This window comes from Hyperolius riggenbachi, chromosome 2 (genome assembly GCF_040937935.1).
Source record: "Hyperolius riggenbachi isolate aHypRig1 chromosome 2, aHypRig1.pri, whole genome shotgun sequence".
Taxonomy (NCBI): domain Eukaryota; kingdom Metazoa; phylum Chordata; class Amphibia; order Anura; family Hyperoliidae; genus Hyperolius; species Hyperolius riggenbachi.
The window spans coordinates 439665188-439682824 of record NC_090647.1 but is presented as its reverse complement, the minus strand read 5'-3'; the positions used below and the strand labels follow the sequence as shown (position 1 = coordinate 439682824).

General features: G+C 44.6%; 1 protein-coding gene across 2 annotated transcripts in view; it reads left to right on the top strand.

Moving 5' to 3' along the window:
- The window catches only part of LOC137546930 (mitogen-activated protein kinase kinase kinase 15-like), a 246622-nt gene extending 231922 nt beyond the window's left edge, over positions 1–14700 (top strand). For both annotated transcript variants that reach the window (XM_068269985.1, XM_068269986.1), the window contains 3 exons: positions 12487–12590; positions 12690–12766; positions 13818–14700. In XM_068269985.1, coding sequence (XP_068126086.1) covers positions 12487–12590; positions 12690–12766; positions 13818–13896 — 260 coding nt within the window. In that variant the 3' untranslated portion in view covers positions 13897–14700. The remainder of the gene's footprint in view (positions 1–12486; positions 12591–12689; positions 12767–13817) is intronic.
- Positions 14701–17637: the final 2937 nt, after the last annotated feature.

The following is a 17637-nucleotide window of genomic DNA, read 5'->3' as shown; positions in this document are numbered from 1 at the left end:
GAACTCAGCTCGTCCAGAACGCTAGAGAGGTTAAAGGAGTTGAGTTCAGTTATCGATAAGCCATTTTATCTTATTTTCTGTGATTCTCTTTCAAGTGGGTCAGTTCCCTATGACTGGCCTACAGCTGATTTTTTCCCCCTTATTCAAGAAGAGAAAAAAAATCAGAGCCAGGAAACTAGACCAGTAAGCTTAACATCAGTTGTATGTAAATTGTTTGAAGGTATCCTATGGGATGCTATACAAAATTATGTAGCACAGAATAATCTTATTTCAGTTCGAACAGCATGGTTTTACTAAAGACAGGTCCTGTCTCACCAACATGCTCAGCTTTGAAGTGGTGAATGAAAATTTAGATCTTGGGAAAGCTATGAATGTCGTGTACTTGGACTTTGCAAAGGCTTTTAACACTGTTTCCCACAATAGGTACAAAAGCTGAGGATACAGGGACTAGGAGGAAATGTGTATAGGTAGATAGAGAATTGGTTAAAGGATAGAAGGCAAACAGTGGTGGTAAACGGAATATACTCAAAACTGTTAGCAGTGGAGTACCACAGGGGTCAGTCCTTGGTCCTATTCTTTTCAGTTTATTTATGATCTACTATACCGAATACAGAGTAATGTAGCCATCTTTGCAGATGATACAAAATTATGCAGAATTATCAACACTAAGACTGAAGTGACATATTACAACAGAATCTTGACAACATGGCCATATGGGCAGGCACGTGGCAGATCAAATGTAATGTTGATAAATGTAAAGTCATGCACCTTGGATGTACCAGTGGTAGATCATCATATAAAATAAATGACATACAGCTGGGAACATCAGACTTGGAAAAGGACTTAGGAATACTGGTTGATAACAAGTTAGGTAATTGTATACAATGCCAAGCAGTGGTAGCTAGAGCAAAAAAAAATTCTGTGATGCATAAAAAGGGTAATAATATCTCGAGATGCTAGTATACTACGCCCTCTGTATAAATCACTTGAGAGGACACATCTGGAGTACGGAATACAGTTTTGGGCACCACACTGTAGAAAGGACATTGACCTTCTGGAATGGGTACAAAGATGGGTAACTAAATTAATGAGGAGGATAGAAGATCTAATTTACCAAGAAAGGTTGGACAAACTGGGATTATTTAGCTTGGAAAAAAAGGTGACTGAGAGGTGACCTGATTAACATGTATAAATACATCAGAGGGCAGTACAAAAGCTTGGCAGATGAGCTTTTTTTCCCTAGGGTTGTACGATGGACAAGGGGATATGATTTGCGGGTGGAGGAAAAAAGTTTTAGCCCTCTGTTTAGAAAGGGGTCCTTCACAGTGAGAGTGGTTAAAATCTGGAACATCTTAAGGGGCCCATACACCTAACGATTTTCCCGCCGATATACAGCAGATTCGATCACTGTGATCGAATCTGCTGTGAAATCGTTGCGCAAACATTGACCGAACGGTCGATTTCCAACCGAAATCGATCATTCCCGTCGATTACCGTAGTTCCCATCCGTGCAGAAGATTTCGCTCGATCAGCCGGCAGATCGGGAGTGCGTCGATAGTGGCGTTCGAATGCCCGACGACCGAAGCAATACAGCGGCAATACATTACCTGTTCCGCCGTCGCATGTCCCCACTGTCACCGCTGCTCCTTCTCCGCTGGGCTCCGAGTCCGGCAGGCTTCACTTCTTCCTGTCCCAGCGGGAAGTTAAAGCAGTAGAGTGCCCTCTACTGTTTAAACTTCCCCGGACAGGAAGTTCAGTGAAGCTGAGAGCGAGCGCGGAGAAGAAGACAGCGGAGACCAGGGAACTCGCGCCGGCCGGATCAGGTAATGTATGCGGGCGGGCGGCGGCGGCGGCAGCTCCACAGATTGTGATTGGTTTCATGCTGAAATCGATTCACAATCTGTTTGCAGTAAAGGCAGCCATACGATCCCTCTCTGATCAGATTCGATCAGAGAGGGATCTATCTGTTGGTCGATCTGATGGCAAATCGACCAGTGAATGGCCACCTTTACCTCAGGAAGTAGATATGGCAAACTCTGTATCTGCATTTAAAGAGGGCTTGCATGCTTCCCTTGCATTGAAGGGCATCCACGGCTATAATTTTTAGGTAATTCCCAGAGTTGATCCAGGTATTTATCTGACTGCCATCTGGAGTCGGGAAGGAATTTTTCCCTTTTAAGGCTAATTGGCCCAGGCCTCGTAAGGTTTTATTGCCTTCCCCTGGATCAACTGGGATATGTCCAAGTTCAGGATAGTGTTTTTTATTTTATATATATATATATATATATATATATATATATATATATATATATATATATATATATATATATATATATATATATATATTTATTTTTTGATTGGACTTGATGGACGGATATCTTTTTTCAACCAAACTATGTAACTATGTAACTACGACGCACTTTGCCTTTTATATTCCAAATGTACAGTAAAAAGCCATGCAGAGTGTGCAGGGAAGCACTTATGCATCCAGCCAGCGCTTGTTCACCATCTACCTTGGGCGCCCCCTCCTGCATATAGTCCGGCTCCCTCTTGCTGTGCCTCCCAGCAGCATACTTCAAAGTAGGCCTCAGATCAGCGGTGACCCGCAGTGACAGTAAGCCTTGCCCAATTACAGCTGCCGCCGTATGCAGGAAGTGCCATCACTGGTTACTTCCTGTATACCGCGGCCACTGTAAATGGCTTGTAAATGACGCTCGCTGTCACTGCGGGTTACTCTGAAGTATGCCTCCATGAAGCTCAGTGAGAGGGAGCCAGCCTTTAGGCAAGAGGGAGCAGCCCGGGGCAGATGGTAAACAAGGGGTTAGTAACTATGGGGGGGAAGGGGGAAGCTACTTATACAAGGTGTGAAAAGGGGAAGGCAAAGGCTACTTATACAGGGGTGGGGCAATAGCTACTTATACTAGGGGAAAAGGCTACCTATAAGGTGGGGGGAAGCAAAGGCTTCCTATACAATGGGGAGAAGCAAAGGCTACCTATACAATGGGGGAAGAAAATGCTACCTATACAATGTGGGAGGGGCAAATGCTACCTATACAGTGGGGGTAGGCTAAGTCTTCCTATACAGTGGGGGAGAAGCAAAGGCTACCTATACAATGGGGGAAGCAAATGCTACCTATACAATGGGGGAGGGGCAAATGCTACCTATACAGTGGGGGTAGGCTAAGTCTTCCTATACAGTGTGGGGGGGGGGTAGGGAAAGGCTACCTATACTGAGGCTAATGCTACCTATACTAGGGGAGAGGCAAAAGCTACCTGAGTGTAGTTTAGTGTAACTGTGGGCAGCAGGGATTAGTGAAGTGTAACTTTGAGATAGTTTTGGGGGGAAAGGTCCATAAGACGCTCTTGCACCATAGTTTTTTTCCCCCCCGATTTTTGCCCTCTAAATATATGTGCGTTTTATAGTCCGGTAGCAACCGAAAATATGGTAATTAACCAGTTTACCACCTAGGGGTTTTTCCCCTTATGGACCAGAGCATTGTTCACCTTTCAGTGCTCCTCCATTTCATTTGCCAATAACTTTTTTCATTTGCCACTAGTTATCACAACAAAAATGATCTATACCTTGTTATTTGCCACCAATTAGGCTTTCTTTGGGTGGTACTTTCTGCTAAGAATCATTTTTTTATAAATGCATTTTAATGGGAATAATATAAAAATGGAAAGAATTCATTATTGCTCAGTTTTCACCCATTATAGTTTTAAAATAATACATGCCACCATAATTAAAACCCATGTATTTTATTTTACCATTTGTCTTGGTTATTACACCGTTTAAATGATGTCCCTATCACAATGTATAGCAGTGGTTCTCAAACTAAGGCCTGCGGGCCGAATGTGGCCCCCTGAGGCTTTTTTACCGGCCCCCCCACACACAAAACGTATTACTTATAGATGGGGTCAGCTACATCTTTAATTGTTGGTACACATATAGAATAGCAGTTCTGGCACCACCTATCCACATGGAAGCCAGAAAGCAGTAATTTGCTAATCAAATTCAGGTGACACTGCTGTCCAATTGGACTGCAGGTTGTCACCTGGGTATGCTTCACTGACTGGTCCGCAAAGACTTCTACATCATTATATGTATACTCCGGCCCCCCAGCAGTCTGAAGTATGTGGACCCAGCCCTCGACCCAAAAGGTTTGGGGACCCCTGATGTATAGCGACAATATTTTATTTGGAATTAAAGGTGTATTTTTTCCGTTTTGCAGCCGTTACCAATTACGAGCCTTTTTTGCAAATTTAACAATAATATAAATTTACGTACGAAAGGTGGAAATTAGCCCCTTTGCTTTGACATGGATTTGCAGTAGACAGGAAGGATCTGTACCCCTCCATTATAGAGTCTCCCCCCCCCCCACCCACCTCCATGTCATGGACATGCAGTTGTCAGTGGCGTAGCTACAAACCTCTGGGCCCCGATGCGGAATCTGGATAGTGCCCCCCCCCCCCGGCAACAACCGCCCCCCCCCCCCCCCCCCACACACACACACACACACAACACCCGGCGCACACACATATCCGAATCCCTATAGCTGTGCATGGCATGGCTATATCAATTCAGCTTTGCAGCAGCATCGGTGCCACGTTTAATTTGCAGACATACGCAGCACCCAGAGGAAATAGGGCAATTAGTAGCAAGATGCCTTTAATTAGATAGATTACTATCAGTATAGGCATAGAATAAAGATGCATACACACATTCAATTTTGATTGGTCAATCACTGACCAATTTTACCACTGCATGTAGTATGAGAGCCAAGAGACTTTGAATACTGTGAACAGAGCTGGGCTCTCATAATACCTAGAAGTAGTAAAATTGGCTATTCAAAATTGTATGTGTGTACCAGGCTTTACAGCTAATACTGTACATACAATACAGCTGGTTTACAATCAGTAAAGGGACAGAGCAACACCTTATACTGTACATACTGGAGGTAGCAGGGATCAGCACACACTGCAGCTAGTTTACTGTCAGTACAGGCACAGAGCAACACCTTATACTGTACATACAGGAGGTAACAGATCAGCAAACACTGCAGCTAGTTTACTATCAGTACAGGCACAGAGTAACAGCTTATACTGTACATGCTGGAGGCAGCAGAGATCACCACACGCTGCAGGTAGTTTACCATCAGTACAGGCACAGAGTAACAGCTTATACTGTACATGCTGGAGGCAGCAGAGATCACCACACGCTGCAGTTAGTTTACCATCAGTACAGGCACAGAGTAACAGCTTATACTGTACATACTGGAGGTAGCAAGGATCAGCACACGCTGCAGCTAGTTTACTATCAGTACAGGCACAGAATAACAGCTTATACTGTACACATTGAAAGTAGCAGAGATCAGCCCGAACCTAGTGCTGGGAATACATGGCTCGATTCTGAGCTGATAAGATGGCTCAATAGATAATTTACGACACGTCCGATCGTTTTGCCGCTCGATTCTGCATTGGGGACAATGGAAAAAAGATAAGAAAAACAAGCGGAAAATAAGAGAATCGCCCACAGATTTGAGTGGCAAAAACGATTGGGCGCAGAATTGAGCCCCAGAGTCAAGCCCCAGAATCAACCCGTGTATTCCCAGCAAAGGCCCGGCTCACACTTACGTTTAAAAACTTTGCTGCCAACACGCACATATATATACACACACACTGCTGCTGACTGACACACACGCACGCACGCACGCACCTTAGCACTGGGTCACAAATCTGACTGGTAATACCAATTTGTATTATACAAACATGCCTAATTAAACTTCACACTTAAATAGGATAATAATACAAGTGATTAACCACTCCAGAATACTAAAAATACTGCAATAAAATGCTACATTATGAAGCATAAATTCCCTGGACAGATTATAGGACCAACACAACAAACATACCCAGGCAATCAGGGGTGAGCCGGGGGTGCCTGGCACCTGGGTGCAAGATTTTCTCTGGCACCTATGGGAGTGTTCAAATTAACCGCGCCCAACCACATAACCACACCTATGTCCTGCCTAATCACACCCACACCTTCCACCTCTTTACGCATGCATGTGATACCCCATTCCTACCCCTCTTCCATTGGCTTGCTTCTGGCTGGCTTTGGCTGCCTGCGAGTCTGCTAGTCTCTGGACTGACGCAGGCTGAGAGGTTCTGCGAGTGCGACGCAGTCACACACTGCGTATTTATGGCTGCCTGCGGCCACCCTACTCTCGCTCGCTGCCGTCGGCTCCTCCCCCCGCCAAGCCCAAGCGAGAGGTGGGCTGCCTGTATCTTTCCCGTTGCGCTGCGCAGCCTGCCAGTGTTGCCAACCTTTCATGTTATTTTTTACTGACAAATACCTAAAAATTTACTGAGAAAGATTATTTTTACTGACAAAATTTCCCCACTAAATGCACATAAGAGACACCGTTTCACCAGTAAATGCACGTAATGACAGACAGCCTTTCATCAGTAAATGCACATAATGAGAGACAGCTTTTCCCCAGTAAATGCACATAATAGGAGACCGCTTTTCACCAGTAAATGCACATAATAAGAGACAGCTTTTCCCCAGCAAATGCACATAATAAGAGACAGCTTTTCCCCAGTAAATGCACATAATGAGAGACAGCTTTTCACCAGTAAATTCACATAATAAGAGACAGCTTTTCACCAGTAAATGCACATAATAAGCCCTTTAGGCAGTGAGTGACAGGGAGCTAGTTTACTATCAGTACAGGCACAGAGTAACAGCTTATACTGTACATACTGGAGGTAGCAAGGATCAGCACACGCTGCAGCTAGTTTACTATCAGTACAGGCACAGAATAACAGCTTATACTGTACACATAGAAAGTAGCAGAGATCAGCCCGAACCTAGTGCTGGGAATACATGGCTCGATTCTGAGCTGATAAGATGGCTCAATAGATAATTTACGACACGTCCGATCGTTTTGCCGCTCGATTCTGCATTGGGGACAATGGAAAAAGATAAGAAAAACAAGCGGAAAATAAGAGAATCGCCCACAGATTTGAGTGGCAAAAACGATTGGGCGCAGAATTGAGCCCCAGAATCAAGCCCCAGAATCAACCCGTGTATTCCCAGCATAAGGACCGGCTCACACTTATGTTTAAAAACTTTGCTGCCAACACGCACATATATATACACACACACTGCTGCTGACTGACACACACGCACGACGCACACACCTTAGCACTGGGTCACAAAGCTGACTGGTAATACCAATTTGTATTATACAAACATGCCTAATTAAACTTCACACTTAAATAGGATAATAATACAAGTGATTAACCACTCCAGAATACTAAAAATACTGCAATAAAATGCTACATTATGAAGCATAAATTTCCTGGACAGATTATAGGACCAACACAACAAACATACCCAGGCAATCAGGGGTGAGCCTGGGGTGCCTGGCACCTGGGTGCAAGATTTTCTCTGGCGCCTATGGGAGTGTTCAAATTAACCGCGCCCAACCACATAACCACACCTATGTCCTGCCTAATCACACCCACACCTTCCACCTCTTTACGCATGCATGTGATACCCCATTCCTACCCCTCTTCCATTGGCTTGCTCCTGGCTGGCTTTGGCTGCCTGCGAGTCTGCTAGTCTCTGGACTGACGCAGGCTGAGAGGTTCTGCGAGTGCGACGCAGTCACACACTGCGTATTTATGGCTGCCTGCGGCCACCCTACTCTCGCTCGCTGCCGTCGGCTCCTCCCCCCGCCAAGCCCAAGCGAGAGGTGGGCTGTCTGTATCTTTCCCGTTGCGCTGCGCAGCCTGCCAGTGTTGCCAACCTTTCATGTTATTTTTTACTGACAAATACCTAAAAATTTACTGAGAAAGATTATTTTTACTGACAAAATTTCCCCACTAAATACACATAAGAGACACCGTTTCACCAGTAAATGCACGTAATGACAGACAGCCTTTCATCAGTAAATGCACATAATGAGAGACAGCTTTTCCCCAGTAAATGCACATAATAGGAGACCGCTTTTCACCAGTAAATGCACATAATAAGAGACAGCTTTTCCCCAGCAAATGCACATAATAAGAGACAGCTTTTCCCCAGTAAATGCACATAATGAGAAACAGCTTTTTTCACCAGTAAATTCACATAATAAGAGACAGCTTTTCATCAGTAAATGCACATAATAAGCCCTTTAGGCAGTGAGTGACAGGGAGCCCCTTTAGGCAGTGAGTGACAGTCAGCCCCTTTAGGCAGTGAGTGACAGGGAGCCCCTTTAGGCAGTGAGTGACAGGGAGCCCCTTTAGGCAGTGAGTGACAGGGAGCCCCTTTAGGCAGTGAGTGACAGGGAGCCCCTTTAGATAGTGAGTGAGTGACAGGGAGCCCCTTTAGGCAGTGAGTGACAGGGAGCCCCTTTAGGTAGTGAGTGAGTGACAGGGAGCCCCTTTAGGTAGTGAGTGAGTGACAGGGAGCCCCTTTAGGCAGTGAGTGAGTGACAGGGAGCCCCTTTAGGCAATGAGTGACAGGGAGCCCCTTTAGGCAGTGAGTGACAGGGAGCCCCTTTAGGCAGTGAGTGAGTGACAGGGAGCCCCTTTAGGCAGTGAGTGAGTGAAAGGGAGCCCCTTTAGGCAGTGAGTGAGTGACAGAGAGCCCCTTTAGGCAGTGAGTGAGTGACAGGGAGCCCCTTTAGGCAGTGAGTGACAGGGAGCCCCTTTAGGCAGTGAGTGAGTGACAGGGAGCCCCTTTAGGCAGTGAGTGACAGGGAGCCCCTTTAGGCAGTGAGTGAGTGACAGGGAGCCCCTTTAGGCAGTGAGTGACAGGGAGCCCCTTTAGGTAGTGAGTGAGTGACAGGGAGCCCCTTTAGGCAGTGAGTGACAGGGAGCCCCTTTTGGTAGTGAGTGAGTGACAGGCAGCCCCTTTAGGTAGTGAGTGAGTGACAGGGAGCCCCTTTAGGTAGTGAGTGAGTGACAGGGAGCCCCTTTAGGTAGTGAGTGAGTGACAGGCAACCCCTTTAGGTAGTGAGTGAGTGACAGGCAGCCCCTTTAGGTAGTGAGTGAGTGACAGGGAGCCCCTTTAGGTAGTGAGTGAGTGACAGGGAGCTCCTTTAGGCAGTGAGTGACAGGGAGCCCCTTTAGGCAGTGAGTGAGTGACAGGGAGCCCCTTTAGGCAGTGAGTGAGTGAAAGGGAGCCCCTTTAGGCAGTGAGTGAGTGACAGGGAGCCCCTTTAGGCAGTGAGTGAGTGACAGGGAGCCCCTTTAGGCAGTGAGTGACAGGGAGCCCCTTTAGCTAGTGAGTGACAGGGAGCCCCCGCAGCCGCTGCAACCACTTCTCCTTACCTTGCAGGCTGCGGCGTGTCAGACCTCAGGATCAGCGGCGACCCGACCAGTAAGAGCAGGCGCCGGACGCACGCGCTCTATATGCGGAAGTGATGTCACTTCCGCATATCAGTGCAGGCGCTGGGTCCTAGCGCCCGCACTATTGGTCGCCGCGGCGCCGCCTGATCGAGGTCTGATGGCTAGAGGGAGGGAGGGAGCGACGACTAGAGCGGGGGGGGGGGGCCCGGGTCCTCCAACACACAGCCCCCGGGGCCCGGGCCACTCCCCTGCCTCTTCAGGAGGCGGGCCCGGTCGACACGGTGACCCCTGCGACCGCGGGCCCTATGCCAGTGGCAGTTGTGTATCAGGTGGCAAAGCTTACACAGTCCAGCTCAGCCATTCTGGTCTAGCAGCTTGCACAGGGGACAGGTGGTTAAAGAGGCTTGGGCGGGCAGGAGAAACATATTCTATATTTAAAGGTAGTTAAAAGGAAAACAAGACAGAGATCAGAAGTGGAGCATGGTGCTGAAGACAGTTCTATGCTTGGCATCTTGCTCAAAAATCACATTTCACTCAAAACTCTCCTTAAAGGAGTCATCAGGAAAATGTAATAAAATAAGTGCTACTTACCGGGGGCTTCCTTCAGCATGTCCCTCACCACAGCTCTCCCCGCAGCCATTCGCCGCAGCTCGCTCCCGGTCTCCGGCGATGACGTCAGGGCGACCTCCAGCTGGGAACTTGGGGCTGGAGGAAGCCCCCGGTAAGTAGCACTTATTTTATTACATTTTCCCTGATGACTCCTTTAAAGGATACCTGAGGCGAAAATAAACGAATGAAAAAAACTATTGTATCTATCTTCCTTTTCCTAAAAATGACTTTTTAAGATATTCCACAGTTTTATTTTATATTTAAAGAGAGTCTGAAGCGAGAATAAATCTCGCTTCAGACCTCATAGTTAGCAGGGGCATGTGTGCCCCTGCTAAACCGCCGCTATCGCGCCGCTAAACGGGGGTCCCTTCACCCCCAAATCCCCTCGGTGCAGCGGAGGAGCGCTTCTTGGTTGGGGCAGGGCTAACCGCCGCAGCCCTGCCCCACGCGCATCTGTCAGCGTGTATCTCTGCCTCTCCCCCGCCCCTCTCAGTCTTCCTTCACTGAGAGGGGCAGGAGAGAGGCGGCGATGCGCCGCTGATAGACGCGACTGGAGGCAGGGCTGCAGCCGTTAGCCCTGCCTCCAGTAGCGACCAAGTCTGCGACCAAGTGTTGCAGTGGGGGGTTTGGGGGTGAAGGGACCCCCGTTTAGCGGTGCTGTAGCGGCGGTTTAGCAGGGGCACACATGCCCCTGCTAACTATGAGCTCTGAAGCGAGATTTATTCTCGCTTCAGAGTCTCTTTAAATCTACTTTTTCAGTTTTAACTGTTTTATTGTGTTTGCTCAATGACACATTCATTGAAGTATGCCAGAGCTAAAATCTATGAACGATTGACCCTTTTTATCTCTTTCCTGCTAGGAAAAGTGTTTTATAGTTGGAATTTCTTATCAGTGAGGGTCACACTGTAGTCACTTCCTGTCTGAGTCAGGACTGAGTCAGCCACTTACATACCTGATATTTAACTCTTTCAGGCATAGAAAGAAAAAAAGGAACACAACATAGTTATTTGTGTGCTAGGCACTATACATACCCATGTCTATTTCATCATGTCACATCGGGTATCCTTTAATTGCTCAAGATGATTCGATGAATCTGCTGTAGGAGGCTAACTCTGAACAGATTTTAAGAAAGAGGTGCTGGTCAATTAAATTGTGTATTAAATTCAATGCACTGTCGATGGAACAAGTCCTTAATCTCAGTTGAATCAGACCCTATGCCTTTATTATTCTCTCAGCAGTGAATTGACTTGTGTGCACACTTCAGTGACTGTTCATTGTTTATACTGACAGCATGGATATGATCCTCGTGCTGCTTATCTTCAGTTATTGATGCTCGATACTGTAGACTTCATTTTTATTTCTGTCCCTGGTGGATAGTATCTGGCACACTGTGTGTTGATACAACAAGGTCACTCACAGCCTTGCTACTTGGAGCCACACAGGATTGGTGCAGACTCACTGCCAAGTGTCTTGAACATTCTGCGCTGGTCTCAGATATCCATGTAAGTGCTGATGTGGAGTCTCATGTTTACCCAACTGAATGTCATTCAGCACATTTGCTGTGTGTGAACTCCAATGCTTCTTTATATTTGTAACTTACTAACTCAATCAGCATCTAGGATCTGCTCTCGATTAGTCAGTCTTACCTGCTTTTTAGTGAAGGGACATTTAACATCGAATATTCATCATATGATTGTTATGTACAAACAGATTTGGCCTTATTATAGAGATTTTTAATGTTTGGACTTTTTCCCCCTTTTATATTTCTGCCATATTTATAATAATAAATTATAATAAACTTTTTTCACATGTGTATTTCTTAATGCAGTGAATTTGTATGTGTACCAAAGAGGTGATATCCTTACATCCAGTATGTAATATATGAATTACTATTTAATATAATGAAGACATTAGCCCAAGCTCTACCTTTTGAATGTTCTCAAAGTAGCACTCACAGATAAGTACTCCAATTGACTCCTACTATAACTTTACATGCCAAAGAAAACTCAACAGCATGAGGTACCAAGATGTGATGCCTGTTACACACCATGCAATTTTTACTTCAGATCCTATTCGAGTGAATGATCAGATCGATATTCGGATCTGACATCAATCGGATATAGAAGAAAGCTAGCATACACACATATTTGTCAAATTCGGACCATATTTCCAATCATTTTTCCAATTGGATATCAGAAAACACTGAGAGCAGTAGTCAGTATTTTGTACAATATTTTCCGGCACGTCGGATCTGCTTTGGATCAAGACAGAGATTGACTTTTATCTTGGGTTCGGTCGCTGGCACTCAGCTGTATATTTTTTGCCCAATCATTTTCTCAATCGTTAATAGTATCTGAAGTGAAAATTGTATGGTGTGTACCAGCATATAGACTGGTAAACCAAGTGCTCCCATACTGAAAGCTACTTATGAGCTTAGAGCCAAGGTCATGAGAGTTTGCATGCAGTGACAACACACCCTTCCAGTTCAGTTGATTTGGATTAGCATGATGACATTTCTCTGGTTTTGTTTAGATATTCCAAGATCAGCATCATATGTGTCAATTGGCATTAACAGAGACCAAGAACTAGTGGAGTGGCTGAGACAGCAGGGAGCTGGCGAGGATGTGATTGATCAAGTAAGAGTTATCAGTCTTCAATTACTTGTTTATCTAGAGGTATTAGCAGAAGATAAAAGATAAATGTACATTGCCTTTCTATATTTATTTTTTTTGCAGTTTGTGGAAGAGGGTTACACCCTATGTGATGTTTTGCATGATGTTACCAAAGAGGACCTGAAGAGCCTAAGTCTCAGGTATAACATGATTCATTACCTCAGAAGGTCAACATGCAATGGTCTGCAGGTATCTACTTACTTACATATATAGATTGGAAACGTCTAAAGGCCTAGTCTGTAGGTCAGGTTTCAAGGGTTCTCCTCAACCAAGGAGAGAGGAGATCCCAGTGGCTGTGGAGTGAGGGGAAACCAGGAGCCTAATGGTACAGTATCTTTAGGTGAGATATGTAGAGTCAAAATTGTTGGTAGTAAATACTCACAAAGATGGAATGCAATCCTGCAACCACCACATAGGCTTGTGGGAAATTGACCGTTCCACTCGGTGTCCCAGATCCTTCTGGACCTGCGTGGTTGCTTTCCTCCTGTGTTCTTTCCTAGACAAACTATCACAGCTAGCAAAGGACTAACACCTCTGGATGAGATGTCCAACTGACATGTGTGATTGGGATGGTGGGGAGACACCGAATACTTATGTTTGGAGTGGATTGGTAGATAGAAAAAATGATTTAAGGAGGTGCCTTACCTCCTATGATGACTCACACAAGAAAGTTGCAAAAAGGAGACTTTAATGTTAAAAAAAAGTTATGTTGTTGACGTGTTTCACGGGTCCTTGCCCACTTCCTCGGGTCAATACAAACAAATACATATGGGCCCATGCCCCTTTATAGATTGTTTTTCTATATACCAATCCAATCCACACCAAACATATATATTGGGTGCCACCATCCCAATCCCTCATGCCTTTTCTGTAGGAAGAGTACACAAATATACACAAAAGTGGCCCAGGCACCTGATGAGGAGCGAAGTGACATAGTTCTGGCCAGACTGTGATCACTGATCTTAATGCAACAAGAAAATAAAAGAAAAAGAAAGAACCCATGACCCAAGAAGCCTGAGTCAATTTTGTTTATATTTGTACCTCAGAAGGTCAACCATTGACCTTAAATGATGATTACTAAAAAAAAAAATACAGGGATTAACCCAATTACTTTGATGTATAAAACAGTTTGCAATAGTTTATCAGATATATTATAATGTCCAGGAACTGATACTGTATATTCTTTCATAGGGGAGGACCACTGTGCCGAATATGGAGAGCTATCTCCAAGTACAGGAAACCTAACAAGATCATTGGAGTAGAAAATTAAACAAGAAAAAGTACATTGGTACAGCGAGTTATGCCAACTGTGCATCATAGGAAGAAACACATTCCACCTTTTAAATTATTTATCTTTTGTACATCACTGTATAGCTGTTCCTCCTCTGTGTACGTTCTTGTTACGTAGAGCTGTAGATTTTAAACTCGTACTGTGACTTGTGTACAAAATAGGATTTCTCATCAGTCTCATCTGTGATACCAAAAGACCATGAAATGTCTGTCATAGTGGGTGTCATCCGGAGGCTGCTGTAAATGTATGTAAAGAGTGCAGCATTATTTTGCAAAGGAAACCAAACAAAATGTGTGTATATATGTCAGAGCTGCACAGTGCCAGGTTTCATGACCATTTTCACTCCTGATGTAAACAGGTATGTGAGATTTCATTTGGAATCAACCTGTGGCAGAAGTAAAAAATAAAACCTGAGACATTGAGAAGCAAACACTAAAAGGTGCTAGGACAGAACTCTATCATGCTTGGGTTGTTCCTTAAGGCTCGTACCCACCTTGCAATTCTTCGCACGATTCTTCCGACAACTGGAGATTTCTTAAGCGACAAGCGATCATTTCCGCGAGGTAGGTATGAGTGCACGATTAAGTGAACGACGCTTTGTGACGCATGGCAATAACGGCAGTCATGGCGGATCTTTAAGATCCTGCGCAAAGTGCCGCGATTGTTTCAACTCCGTCGTGTGGCGGACGGTGGATCGGGGCAGCTCGTTTGTCGGTAGGCGTCGTTGTGAGGTTCCCCAATCCATCATTAGGTGAGTATTAAGCTTAAAATGAACCAGAGACGAAGCACCCTTATGTATTTTACCATATATATCATTGGGAACATTAGAGAAAACATCTACCCTGCTCTCTGTTTCATTCTTCACTGCACAGCTTGCTTCTTATCAGCCCTGATAAAATCCCTGACTGAGCATTCAGTTTGGCTTTGCTCAGGAATCATTATAGCTGAGTCTGTGTTCTCTGGTGTCTTTTCAAGCCCAAGTCTGCCCCCTTGTGGCTCTGCTCAGGAATCATTATAGCTGAGTCATTACAGCAAAGTCAGACTGAATACTGAGTCGGGGATTTTCTCAAGGCTGATAACAAGCAGGCTGAGCAGTGAAGAATGAAACAGAGAGCAGGGTAGGTGTTTTTTTCTAATGTTCCCACTGATATATGTGGTAAAATACATGAGGGTGCTTCCTCTATGGTTCACTTTAAGGGACTCAACTTTCAGGCCTGTAGTCTGAGCTCTTTATGTTGCCTGCAGTGTCAGTCTATCACAGAGGCATTGGAGTACCACTCTGATTTTAAAGACCACAGATACCAGATATCCAAGGGTTCATATTAGGGTTGGTCGGAATTGCCGATTTCCAATTCCAAAGGAATTCCTCATTCAAGAGGTGTCTTTCAGATTTCCGCTGAATATATATATATATACTGTATACATACATACAGTATATATAGTCAATAAAGTTACCGGTAGTTGAGTTTTTTTTAAATACGTTTTTGTGCGGAATTCACTATATTTTGTGGATGTACGCTATTACGCCTAAACTGTATTTCCGGATGACAACCATGGTACACTTCTTAATTCTCTGATTGGCCTTGCAATTCTAAGTCTTGTGATTGGCCTAAAAATGTTGAGTGTTGGTACTCGGTATTCTGCAGAATTATGATTTCCGTGGTACAATATTGATTCTCTGATTGGTCCAATCCTACTTGAGAGTCCTGTGATTGGCCTAAAAATTCAGAGGCTCACTAATGCGGTATGTCACGAATTCCAGAAGTACGCAGAATTTGGGAGCTCATCCCTAGTTCAGCTGTCTGACAAATAATGGGTCATGAGCACACTGCACATGGAAACTGCTTCTATCCATTTCAGGTTATATTTTGTATTCCAGCCACAAGTTTGATTTCAATCACAGCTGTCACTTCAGCAAGGGAGGAGGATCATCATATTTACATTGAACTGTCAATGACACTGCTGGGGCAATGACACTGATCTGGCAAGACAGCTGCTACCACTGAACATGCAATTTAAAGTGGACCTGTCAAATAATTTCAGTAAAATTGTACAATGCATCTAAGTATAGATGACTGAAACCTCAGACTTCCCTGGCCCTTGCTGTGCACAAATGTCAGAGGCAATTGTAATGTGTGGGTTGGCTAATGTTATACATGGATGTAACATCATGCAGAGTTGCTAATTCTTGTGGTGTTAGTGATATCACTGCTGCCAGTTACTCACCAGCAATTCTGGTTAATCAGGCCTCAAATATCTGTATAATGTTGCACAGGAAGCTACTCTGGCTTATAAGCCCCACCCATGGCTTGTGAAGTCAAATCCAATGCAACCAGAAACCGGGGCTCGACCTGTTCAATAAGGGTATCCTTGTATAGTGTGTTTACACAGCAGTAACATTAGCAGAAAAGCACAACATTTTAGGCAAGGTAGCTCTTTGTCAAATGCTCCAATTTGACTTTATTGGTGTTGCAGTAATGATCAGATCTATATGTGCTTCAAATAGTGGTGATTATTATCAAACTATTCCTTTGCGTCTGCTTACACCTCTCACGCACTGTGGCTGTCCTGAGAAGGCCTGTCTCATGTGACAATCATACACGTAGTTTAACATTTGCACTGGGGCTAATGGCTCCAGAGTCGGGACAAGGTCCTCCAGCACCCAAGGCTGCGCACCTCCATCCCTCCCACCCCAGCCGTCACACACTGATTGCTATTAGACTAAGAGGGCCACAGGGCCCACAACCTCCCCAACACCTTAATATTTAGTTATCTGGCTTGCAGTCACTGTCATGTATCCCCTTTTCTTATTTCTTTCTGCTTCAAACACAATTAGGAATGACAGCTGAATGAATTCTGCGCCCCCTTCTACTCTGCGCCCTGAGGCTGGAGCCTCTCCTGCCTATGACTTGGCCCGGCCCTGAATGGCTCCATAGCTACACCACTGGTAATATGAAAGTCTACATAATTAGAAACTAACTCTAGTACTACAAGCTGAAATATTTTGACATGTCCACTTTAAGCCACCAACCAACCACTACACAGCTTTAATTAAATTAAATTTTGAATTATGTGAGAAACCTACTCAAAGCATTTATTTGCACAGTATTACTTAGGGCCTTTTTCCAGAAAACAGACTCCAATGAATGCCTAGGGGAAATCTGCATCAGAAAAATCACTTTTAATGGAAACAGGCCCATAAGCATTCATTGGAGTCAGTTTTTTTGCATCCAGAATATGCGTGTAGTGGAAACAGGCCCTCAATGGATGTGGAAGCTACCCATATTACTGATCGCTTTAAGAAAGAAAATGACTTTTTCTTGTAGAAAATAGATAAAGTCTATTCACTGACAGAGTCTTGCGATGGTGTGTGATTGGAGTTCTGTGCCCTGAGCTACATACAGCACAGGAAACACCACCACAAGTCAGCACACAGGCAATGCACTGAGACACTTTCCAGTATATGAAAATGTTTTATGTTATGTTGTGACCACTACTTCTATTACAAGATGCCAATTCAGACTGTATTATTCCAGCTGATATTTTGCGTGGAAGAAAGCTGTAATGTGAGCGGTATGTGTGTGTGTCATTTAGCTGGAGGTAATATTGTCACTTTTTACCTTTTTTTATAACTATATAGCACTGCATTTCTCTCTTAGTTGTAGAAACGACCAGTATTTCATTCAGCTGTGCTGTCAAAACTCATAACTCTGAGGGCAG